The sequence below is a fragment of the Macadamia integrifolia genome, chromosome 6 (genome assembly GCF_013358625.1).
Source record: "Macadamia integrifolia cultivar HAES 741 chromosome 6, SCU_Mint_v3, whole genome shotgun sequence".
NCBI lineage: Eukaryota > Viridiplantae > Streptophyta > Magnoliopsida > Proteales > Proteaceae > Macadamia > Macadamia integrifolia.
The window spans coordinates 22,020,712-22,032,392 of NC_056562.1; the positions used below are offsets into that span (position 1 = coordinate 22,020,712).

The following is an 11,681-nucleotide window of genomic DNA, read 5'->3' on the forward strand; positions in this document are numbered from 1 at the left end:
TCGACCTTCTTTAACTTTCCCTCGTCTAGGCCCATCTTCCGGAAAGCTTCAAGGAACAGGATATCAGCTGAACTGCTGTTATCCACTAAGATCCTCTTCACTTTGCAATCCGCTATGGTCATGGTGATAACCAAGGCATCGTCATGCGGGGTCTGTACCCCTTCCAGATCATCATCTGAGAAGGAGATAACCGTCCCCGTCTTCGCCTTCTCGTTCGGCCATTCTGCCATATGTACGCTTCTCGCGTAGGCCTTCGCTTTCCTGGCAAAGACTGAACTCTCTCCAGCGGCTGGGCCTCCACAAATGGTCGCTATAACTCTAGTTGGGCTCTTATTCTCATCTCGGGGGCGACGCTCAGCTTCCTCGGGTGTCTAGTTCCTTTGCCGTTCCTGATTGCCTCTGCGGGCGAGCCCCCCTCTCTCATAACGATCTCTGCCATCTCTCCGACGGTTATCCCTCCGGCCATTGCCGTCTGGGGCCACCTCCTTTTCCCGGTCTACAAATCGTCCTAGGTATCCCCTTCGGATCATTCCTTCTATCTCCCCCTTGAGATGCCAACAGTCCTCGGTATCATGGCCATGGTCTCTGTGGAAGTGGCAATATCTGTCCACATTGCATCTCTCGGGGTGTTGCCCCATCTTTCCTGGCCACTTCATGGCTCTGGCATCCGGGGAATCTTTTATCTGCATTAGTACCTCTGTTCGCCTTTGGTTCAGGGGTGCGTACTTCTCAAACTTCCTTGGTGGACTGGGGGCCCGACTGCGCTCGGACTTTCGTCTTTTGCCTTCTTCGAAGGGTTTATCGTCAACCCTTGAGAGCCTCTTTCTCGCCGCCCTCCTTTCGGCTTCTTCATCGGCCTGGAGGGTTTCTTCCATCTAGATGTACTTATCGCATCGTGCCCTCAGCTCGGTCAGATTCCTAGGTGTATACTTCGCTAGGGACCTCTTCAACTCCTTGTCCTTGACGCCTCCTAACAGGGCCGTGAACTCCTCCTTCAGGTCTAGGCCTCTGATTGTGATCTTCTCTTGTTGGAATTGCTTCATGTAGTTCCGCAGCGATTCCCCTTCTTGCTGCTTGACTTTGGTCAGGTTCAACGTAGTCTTCTGAAGGGGCTGGCTACTAGAGAATCCCTTCACGAAGAAGTAACTCAGGTCATTGAAGCTTTGGATCGATTTCGTCGGCAGTCGGTTGTACCACAGCCTCGCCGCTCCTCTGAACGTCAATGGAAGGGCACGACACATGATGTTTTTCGAGACCCGATGGAACTGCATGGCGACCTTAAAGCCTTCCAGGTGATCGACGGGGTCCCCTGACCCGTCATAAGTGTCATACTTGGGTAGACGAAAGCCGATCGAGAGCGGGTCCCTCATGACCTCGTCAGCTAGGGCCGTGTCATTGGTGAGGTCCGGATCGTGATTTCCCGTCTGGTTTTCTGCCACCTTCTTGATCTCATCCTTCAAGTCTAGGATCATCCGCTTTAATCCCGAGTCCTCGGGCCTCTGTTTGTCTCCTTGGTGCGGATCCCCATGTGGGTCTCTGGCGGCGCGTTGCGTCCTGCCTCGGGGTGCGGGACTCTCCCTCGCTCGGTTTCGAGGGTTACGATCGGCCCTTGTCAATCCTGTACTGCTCCGGTCTTCATCTCGAGCTCTCTCAAACTGGACATGGGGACCTGGGGGTGCTCCGCTAGTCTTATGAGAGACAGCTTTGGAGACCTCCCTCATAGTCTCGGCCATCCAGTTATATTTGTCCTGGAGGTCTTCGAATTGCTGCCTCGTCATGTACTCCTGGGCTGCAGGAGGCTGATGATCACTATCTTCACATACTGAATATCCAGCCGAACGCTGGTACCTGACGGACACTTCCAAGTCGTCATTGCCCCTTTCTCGTCCTATCTCCACCGAGGGAGGAAGCTCCCCTGAAGGTTCTTCCCCCATGTCCATGTTGGACGTCGCTCTTGTCCTCTTGCGGTTGTAGGTTCTCCCCACCATTACCGTCGGTTCCCACGGACGGCGCCAATCTGTTGCTGCTAAAAAACCCCGTGAGTTGGTCCTACACAAGCACAGACGGCGGAGGCCCGGAGCTTTGTCCTGGGTTAGTCCTCCGACGCTCAAGTTAGGGTCGGCCGCACAGTTTTCAGTAAGGGAGTAATGGTGAGGGTCTGAGAGCTTACCTTCTTCCTTCCTCTCAGCCTCCTTATATCCTTCTTCGGGGCTAGGGTTTCTTTCTTGTCTTTTCCTCTGTCCTTCTCCCATACGATCGTCCTTCTTGTGGGGAATATTTCCCTCATGCAAACGACGTGATCGAGCGTGATTGAGTTCTTGGAATCCTTATCTGGTGGAGGACACGTGTCTCAGGGGCGACACGTGTCATTTCCCCACCGAGAGATCAATTTGGCTGTATCAAGAGGTAATAGAGATAATTAATGGGAGCATCCCATTCCCATAATCCCATCATAGAAGATGCTAGAAAAACTCATATGCTTTTCAAATACACTTTCCAATATTCGATTCGATTGAAAGAAAACTTAAAAGCCCAATAAGCTTTCATGTAAAACATCCAAAGCAGTCATAGCTCTCTCGAGATGGGCATCAGAGAAGTTGAAGTCGCAGGCAATACAGTAACGATTCATGAGGCCGACGACGTCTATGACCCAGTCACAGGACGAGCTCTCACCGGGTCCTGGGTCTGGGACTCGGCTTTCATCCTGTCAGAGTGGATGGTTCACCATGGCCGACTTGATTTCGACCTCCACGGTCGAACCGTGGTCGAACTCGGTGCCGGAACCGGGCTTCCCGGTCTAACAGCAGCTTTACTCGGTGCCAACCATGTGGTTCTCACCGACGTTGCCCAACTTCTCCCTGGGCTGCAGAAGAACGTCGAAGCCAACTCACTCGGGGACCGAGTAGAGGTTAGGGAATTACTTTGGGGATTGGACGATTTGAGGACGAGTGGAGTCGGTGAGTTGGAGGATGTGGACTTGGTGTTGATGTCTGATGTGTTCTTTGACGCGTCGGAGATGAGAGCGCTGGCGAAGACGTTGAAGAGGCTATGTGGGAGGGAGACAAGAGTCTGGTCTGCCAGTGAGGTTAGAGAGTGGATTGAAGAGAGCCTGGAGGAGTTGAGGCGGGAAGGGTTCAGAGTGGTGGAGCTTCCGAGTCAACAACTAGTTTTGTCCTCATCGGCGGCGGCAATGGCAACTGAGGAATCACCGTCGTTTGCTATTTTTGTTCTTGTGCCACCGAGCTGTGACTCAGGACCTGAAACGGACACTACTGAAGTTGACACGTAGGATCATCGCTTGTATACATCTAATGTTGTATGACAGGTTGAATCAATCGATGCCTCGTGGCTTCATGATCGATTGGTTGCATGATGATAAGGTCCCATTCCTGGGCCTTTCCTTTCGCTTTCTTCATTTTTCTCTTTTCAATGATGCTATAGTAGCCTTGACGTGGATAGTTTTGTCTGATCGCCATGAAAATTCAACCTTTTCTCTCTCTCTCTCTCTCTCTCTCTCTCTCTCTCTCTCTCTCTCTCTCTCTCTCTCTCTCTTTACATCACTGCCCAAGGGGACTTTACTCACACACAAGAGGGGATGATAGAAAAGAGAGCGGATCAAGTTCACGTACAAGAATGGCCCTGATTCATGGATATAGAATCAATTTTCTCTCTCTTCATTTATAGATTCTATATCCACAGATCAGGAATGTATGAGAACATTCTCATACGTGAACTTGAGTTGATCTATGCACCGGGGGGAATGCATGTGACATGACTTGATCTATGCATTGGATTCTCTCTCTCTCTCTCTCTCTCTCTCTCTCTCTCTCTCTCTCTCTCTCAACTTTATCTGTCAGACTGAGCATTCCTATGCTAAACCAGTAAGGCTCTCTACTGCCCAAATTTAAATGTAGGGAGTGTCAGTAAATATAGACTAAGTGTAGGGAGCTAAGTAATTGCCGCTAGTTTTAAAACTTGGATTGGATATTTGATATTATAGATTAACCTAACTCTACATGTACCAAGTCTGAATGAGTTATCTGAGTTCAGATGAGTCACACTAATTCCCAATCGAGTTCAACTGATTCAAAACCGATTTAATAAAATGGAAATTGATAAATGTCAATCTCGTACTCAATTCTGAGTTTTTTAAAACTTGATTCCAATTGGATCCACTTTTTGTTTTGAAGAAACTTACCCAAATATTGGTTCTTAATTCTTGTTAGCCATGCTTAAATAAGATGCATTTCAAGTCATAATAGCATGATAATTTTCTTAGTTAAAAGGTATAAGGAATACAATAAAGCCCTATCATTATGACTACCTTTCATAAAGGACATCTATTTTGAGCCATGTGAACGGATGGTGTGACTAATTTGAACGTTGGTTACATATTATGTAACTCATGTTGAAAGAAAATGCTTTCTATGTCATGCTACTTAAGATAATTTTCCTGGTTAAAGGATATGATTAAGTTTTTCTTCGCTTATGTTGGAGAGAGAATTTTTTAATCTTCAGATTCTAGTGGGTGGGTAAGATTCTTACAATAGTGCTAAGGATATTTGAAAGGCGGAGAGAAAAATGACACCCCACTAGTTAGATTCTCTTCACTCATAGTGAAGAAAAACTTTTGCCTAAAGATGAGTTGTATATCCCTCATTATGCCTACTTTTACATAAAGGGTATCTATTTTGAGCCAAGTTAAGGGATGGTGTGACTAATTTGAACATTGGTTACTAATTAGTATGCATATTCATGCTACTAATTTCAAGTTATGTAGCTTCTACCGTCTTGCTAGTTAAGATAATTTTCTTGGCAGAAGGATAAGATCAAGTTTTCCATCACCTATGGAAAGAATTTATTCATCCTCGGGTTCCATTTGTTGTATGAGACTCCTACAACAATGTCAAAGGTATTTCTAACTTTGAACAATTTGGGCTAAAGAAAATAATGACACCCGCGAGTTAGATTCTCTTTACCCATGGTGAAGAAAATGTTTTACCTAGAAGATATTTGTACAACTCTCATTATGCTAACTTTCGCACAATGATCTTTATTTTGAGCCAAGGGAGGATGATGTGACTGATTTAAAGAGTTGGTTGCATAGGATGCCTTACATTACAAATTTGATAGATGAAGTCCTCTCTCTCTCTCTCTCTCTCTCTCTCTCTCTCTCTCTCTCTCTTTATATATATATATATATATATTTTATGTGCAAGAGTCCCGCAAGGGGTTACAAGGCCCCACAAGGAGGCAAAGAAAAAACTCATGAGGGAGTCAATTGGGGCCACTGGGCCACACTTGAAAAACACATGACATCTAGTATGCATATCAGCACCTAAGATGCACTTCAAGAGAGTTGATCCATTAACCAACATTCGAACACGCTCTCAACTAAGCAGTGCCATACAGCTAGGCTATGGCCCAAGTGTGCCAAGTCAACTCTATGGTTTGTACTTTTGCCACTGTGTTAATAGGGAAACAGTTCCCGGAAAAGGGGGGTAAGGGAGGCTGACCTTGCACCTCACTATCTTTCTCCTCCCGTATGTGAAATGACACAAATACCCACAGGAGAGAGATACATTGGACATCCCCCACATAGAGCATTTTCCCATTTTTTACCTATTAAATTTCATATTTCTTGGGTGGCTTTCAATCATTCCATACATCATGATGAACATTTTTTTTTTTTTTAAAGTAAGATGGTTGGAGTTTTAAATATTTTTAAATAGATAATTTAAAATATTGTTTTGTTTTATAGAAGATTGGTTTGTGCATTTTCCCAATAGGTATATAAATAATCAATAGGCCTGATTATTGGAGACATGTTGGAATGGTTAACAAATATGCCTTGTCGAGAAAAACATGGTATTTGGGCATGTCTTTTTTAGGACAATCATTGTTGGTGTTTTTTCTCCTCTTATGTATACAGATAGAAGGTTTTCCCATTTCACTAATAGTTTTATGATACAATTCCTTTTTTTTTTTTTTTTCTTTATTATCATTTTCTTATGTTCGATGGAGTACAACTCTGAAGTATACCGGCGTAGTTTAGTAAACGAGTGTAATAGCGACTGGATGAGCCTATAGAGCTACTTTATCTTGGAGGCTAATTCACAAGAACCATGTTTGCACTTAGGAGACGTCTAAAGTCTTAAAGAAAGTGATTAGTGATATAATTCAACCCCCCCATTCATTAATATTCTTCTTATATTTTCAGGTTCTTGATGTCGTATCAATATTTATATTTGCTGATAACATTCGCGGTTTGTCTATGATTTAAAAAAAAAAAAAAAAAAAAAATCATACTCTGAAATATTTCTAATAAATCTTTTTATTTTTACTTTATTTTTTTAATTTTCCAATAATTCGTAAGACTATAGAAGTGCCGCCGCGACAAATCCCTTTAAATTAGTTGGCACTAAGAATATTCGGATTCCGGAACGTGTACATGCATGTATACTTTTCAAGTTAGAGAGAGAGTGTGTCTTAAATGTGAGTGAAAGGATGAAGAATCTCCCCTTATTCTAATTGAAAACAGGAAAAAATAAAATAAAAAAGAGGTTGTTCTGATTTCAGAGTCAAAGTAGTGGGGGAAATTCTTTCATCCTTATTATTTTAATTTAATAACAAAGAGTCTTGTGCAACGGTTCCTCAAAGTGGTAGTTTAGTTAACAGCCATTTAACAAATTATTACTACGGTTGGTGAATCTTAGTAGATAGCCCTTAATGGTAATAGACTTCTAATTACTTAAGATTTCAAGTTACTTATCAAGAGCCAAGACATAGAAAAATAATGTGGCAATTAGAAATTTTACATTTTTTGAACCATAGTTTGATTTCTTATAAATCATGGTGAATCGATCAACAATCTTTTACCAAAAAAAAAAAAAAATCAACAATCTAGTAAGATGGATCCTAACCTTGCTAGTTTTGGGGCCATTTAACCCGATATGGAGACAAGACCGATATACGTTAGTTAATGCCACAGATTAATGAGGTTGTGATTCTAGTTAATATCATACATAAGAGCAAGGGTGTAGGACTAAACAATGCTAAACGGATTTGGATCCTCTATGGTGCAATAGGGCGTTTGACGCGCATCTTACATCTAGAAATGCTTTGAACTACGTGCGATCACCTTAGGCTCCGTGTCTGAGCATTTTTTGTCATTGGATACGTACTAAACGCCCTATTCACAAAGGAATTCACTCCATGCTAAACACTCAGGATTTGAGTTAATTTGGTAATTAGGTCATTGACTTCATGACTCAGTGGAGACCCAAATTGAAACAATAAGCCATGATGCAAGAGCCTTTTGCTAAATTGGAATTTGAGTTATTTAGTATATATGTGTTGCATCATTTATGTTCATTTATGGTATCTTCAATAGAAATATTGAGATTTTTAAATTATTTAATATTCATATTCTTATGGATTTCATGAGAATGCATATTGTTTATTAAATGAATTTCTATAATCAATCATATATGATTATTCAATATGAAATTGATAATGTTGATTATTATGTGACAAAATAGTATGGATAATTGTCTCCCTTGCTAATGTTGCCTCCTCGAGATTTCTAGAGAGAAGGTTACTTTCCACCTACCATGTGACACTGATGATAAATCTATTAAAACAAATCTACATAGGGCAAGGCTAGGGTGGGGGTTGTAGGATTGGGCGGGGGTAGTGAAGGAAGAAAGGGGTGGTGCAGAGTTACCTTCCGATGTGTCCATGCAAGGAGGAGAAGGAGTCGCGTAGAGAAAATAATAAGAAAAATAACAAAATTTTAGAAAGGAAAGGGGAAAAGAGATGGTTAACAAATTAATAAGTGAAAAGAAGGGATAATTAGTATGTTTTAAAAACAAGAAGGGAGAAGAAGGGGTAAGAGTCTAGTTGTAAAAAAAGAGTATTAAAAACAAAGTCTAAAGTAGAAGAGTATTAGTCAATATTAGGGGTGTCAAACAGTTGGTACAGGTCAGTCTTGATCGGGCTTAGTCGGGTTTGGCCAATTTCTAAGGTTACACAGTGAATGCCCGTTTAGCTAAACGGGCTTAGCTAGCGTGAGCATGGTATGGTTAATAATCATGCCGTTTGGTCTCGGGCTTTAATAGGGCAACCATAAATGACCTTAATCGAACCTTAATCGGGCTATAGACCTATTTAACTTAAACGGATCCTCTTTTAAATTGATCTCTTAAATATGCTTGAAAAGGAATTCCAATCAAATGAGGCAAAGATGAGCATAGCAAAGAAAAATATCCCATAGTTAAAATGGATTAAGCCAAAGATGGGCAAAACAACTAAGTTACTAAGATACTCGATCTTTAATCCACGAAACTCAAATCAATTAAACTACGCTTATACAACTCAAGTTTAGTAAGTTCAAATCAATTAAACTCTACATAAAAAAGATGAATGTTCATATAACAATTACCACCATTGCAATTGTACATATCACTTAACCTTAGCACTAAATACAAATAGTATTAATATATATATATATATATACAAGTAATATTAAAGGGGTTGGGCTAGGTAGAGCTTAAAGGAGTTGGTTCAAATCGGGCTTGTAATTGTGTTGGGCTGGTTGGGTGTCCATCATGCTAGGTGGTTGCATCGTGTACTATCTGTTTATAAATGTGTCGGGCTCATTAATCGAGCCAGTCTAGGTCGTGCCATAAACGTGTCGGGCTAGGTCGGGCCTACCAGTGTGGGCTTGGAATTGACACCTCTAAGTAAATATAATCTAAGGCTTAGTTTGGCTGTCAAGAAATGGAGAGAAAAGATAAGGAAAAATTCAAAAAATTTGAATTTAAAAAAAGAGATATACATAAAGCAATCATTGTATCATCATGATTTTTTTTTTTTTTTTCATCATGATACAATGAATCTGTGTGTCTATCTCTCTCCTCAAAATTCAAGTTTTTTTTTTGCATTTTTTTTTTTTCTATTCTTTTCTTGACAACTAAACTTAGCCTAAATATAGGGCAATGCTACTAATTACCCCTTAAAACTAGGGATGTAAGTTTGACCCTGATGGTACACACTTGCTTCGGCCTAAACAAACCCTCGGCTAAGATTTTTAACCCTTAGGGTGGGTTAAGGTTGAAAAAACACTGACCTTAGGTCAGAATTGGCCAAAGCCCGGCCAAACCAGACCCAAAACAGTCTTGACCTTAATTTATATAATGTAAGTTAGTGCTATCATTTTATCCTTTCATTCAGAATAATGAATTTTATGTCATTGATTTTTATGGTCAAATGTCCGAACCATACTCTCTGAAGGTTTGACCTAGGCTCTCTTTGGTGTCATTTTTCATTTTTATTTTTGTTTATAAAAATGGTTTTGGTAGCATTTGGTATCATTTATAGAACTTGTTTTTTTTTTAAAAATATTGGTAAAACACAAAAACCAAAAAATGATCAAGAATCATTTATGTGTTTTGGCCCAAAATGATTTTCAGTTATTTTTGAACTCGACTTTAATGAACATGTACTTAAATGCTCAATATGGAATGGTAAAGTAGTGATTTGCTTTGTAATTAGAAATCCAAACCCCTTGCCCCCCTCTTCTTTAGTACAAAATGGAGAAAGAAAATTATAAGAAAGATGGGTGAAGGAAATCTTTTCACCAATTTCTTTAAAAAACTATTTTGCACATAGAGATATCAAACTATTTTTCACAAAAAAATCATTTTTGTCAAGTAATCATCAAAATATTTTTATGTTTTGATAAAAAAAAAAAAAAAAGGGTTTTCATTAATAATTTTTGTTAAATAGATAAAAGGAAAAAGAAAAATGATACCAAAAGGGCTCTATTACGTTGTGTTAGTTTTTTTTTTTTCTAAATTGAAGTGACTATTTTACCTTTCTTATATTTTGAACTCAAACATCCTAAATTACCCCTATTTCATCTCTAGCCCTAAAATTCCCAAATCCCCAATCTTCCATCTCCAATTTCTTGTTCGGCAAAGGTGAAAAAGAGAGTATTTTCCGACGATGGTTTCGCTTGGCTAGAGAGCGGCTGCGGTGGATTTGTAATTCTGAACTGCCTCCCGTCTTCTTCTTCTTCAATGGGATCTTTAGGCCTGTTTCTTCTCCTATTTGTATTATAATGTTTCTTCATCCCGGTTACCCATCAATTACAATCCTCTCAAACCCAAGTCCTATTGCAGCTAAGAAAACAATTGGAATATCCAGATGGAATGGAATGGAATTTTGGGACACGTACAGTGAAGATTTTTGCTACTCACCTTCGTCTCCTCAGCTAACCATTGCATGCCAAGACAACTCTATCACAGAGCTGAAAATTATGGGTGACAAGCCCGCCAAGGTTAGTAAATTCGAAGGATTTGCAATTCCGAATCAGACCATCTGCAATTTTCTCCATTGATTCACCTTGGTGACAACCCTGTCAAGGCGAACCACCCTGAAAGTTCTTAGCTTGGTGTCTTTGGGGATCTGGGGTCCTTTACCTGACAAAATGCACCGGATTTACTCGCTTGAACTTCTGGACTTCAGATCGAATTTTCTGTTTGGTTCAATTCTAATTCCAATTCAGAATCACAAATCCACCCCTGCCGCGGTCGAGCCAAGCGCAACTATCTCTGGAAAATTCTCTCATCTTCGCCTTTGACGGCCAAGAAATTGTAGATGGAAGATTGGGGATTTGGGGATTCTAGGGTTGAAGATGAATTAAGAGTAGAATGGTGTTTAGATTTAGGAAATTTTATTTCAACATATAAGAAGGGTAAAATAGTCATATCAATTTTAAAAATTTAACATGTTTGATGGAACAAAATGTAATAAATGAAATGTGAGAGTTGGACATAATTAGGTCAAACATCAGGAGATATATATATATATATATATATAAATTTCCTAATATTAATTATGTATTGGTCATTTGATTTATGGTATTTTGTTTTTTTTTTTTTTAATATATATATATATATATATATATGATGTAAATGACAAAAATATGGTCAATCAGGTTAGGCCATGGCAAAAAATGGCAAAAAATCAGAATCAATTAGGTGCAACTCGGTCCAATCAGGATCAATTAAGATCAAGATGGATTAGTCATGTGTTCGACAAAATTGGGCTTAAATTGAGTTTTGAAGACATGTGATCATGTTGAGATGTTAAAAAATGAGGCCCCACCTAACCTTAACTATGACTTAGAGCAGGATTCGGCTCCTCTCTAAAATGCCCATTACTTATTTGTGTGAGTATCATGTGTTCAAGTAATGATCTAATGGTTTTCAATGCCTTACTTTTTGTGTCTCTATCGGCATCTGATTTGTCGTCCCTCTTTCAACTTTTTCAGGCAATCATCACCTCAACACATAGTATTTCCCCAGATAACTATAAATAGCAAAGGGCCGACCTCTAAGATGGACACTAAGGAGAATCCTTGTATTGGCTTGAGATTCCATTTAAAAAAAAAAAAGTATAGGCTTGAGTCGCTTGAGTCGCTTGACTCGTGAGGTAATCTGATAGTTGAACCACTTTGAACCGCCCTTTTTTATGCCTTGAGGAAGGCTGCTCTATGAGTTTCCACATGGTCCATAGTGAGATTTTACAAATTCAAAGTTAAAAGTCAATGGTCAGTAATACTCCAGCTCCAGTCCAGCATTAATGCGATACTTAAGCTGTGAGGAGTTTTCTAG

General features: G+C 40.1%; 1 protein-coding gene across 1 annotated transcript; it reads left to right on the forward strand.

Moving 5' to 3' along the window:
* Window positions 1–2,425: 2,425 nt before the first annotated feature.
* Window positions 2,426–3,497, forward strand: LOC122082769 (protein N-lysine methyltransferase METTL21A-like). Its single transcript, XM_042650537.1, has one exon. The coding sequence runs from the start codon at window positions 2,582–2,584 to the stop codon at window positions 3,287–3,289; it is 708 nt and encodes a 235-aa protein (XP_042506471.1). The 5' UTR covers window positions 2,426–2,581; the 3' UTR covers window positions 3,290–3,497.
* The last annotated feature ends 8,184 nt before the right edge of the window (window positions 3,498–11,681 follow it).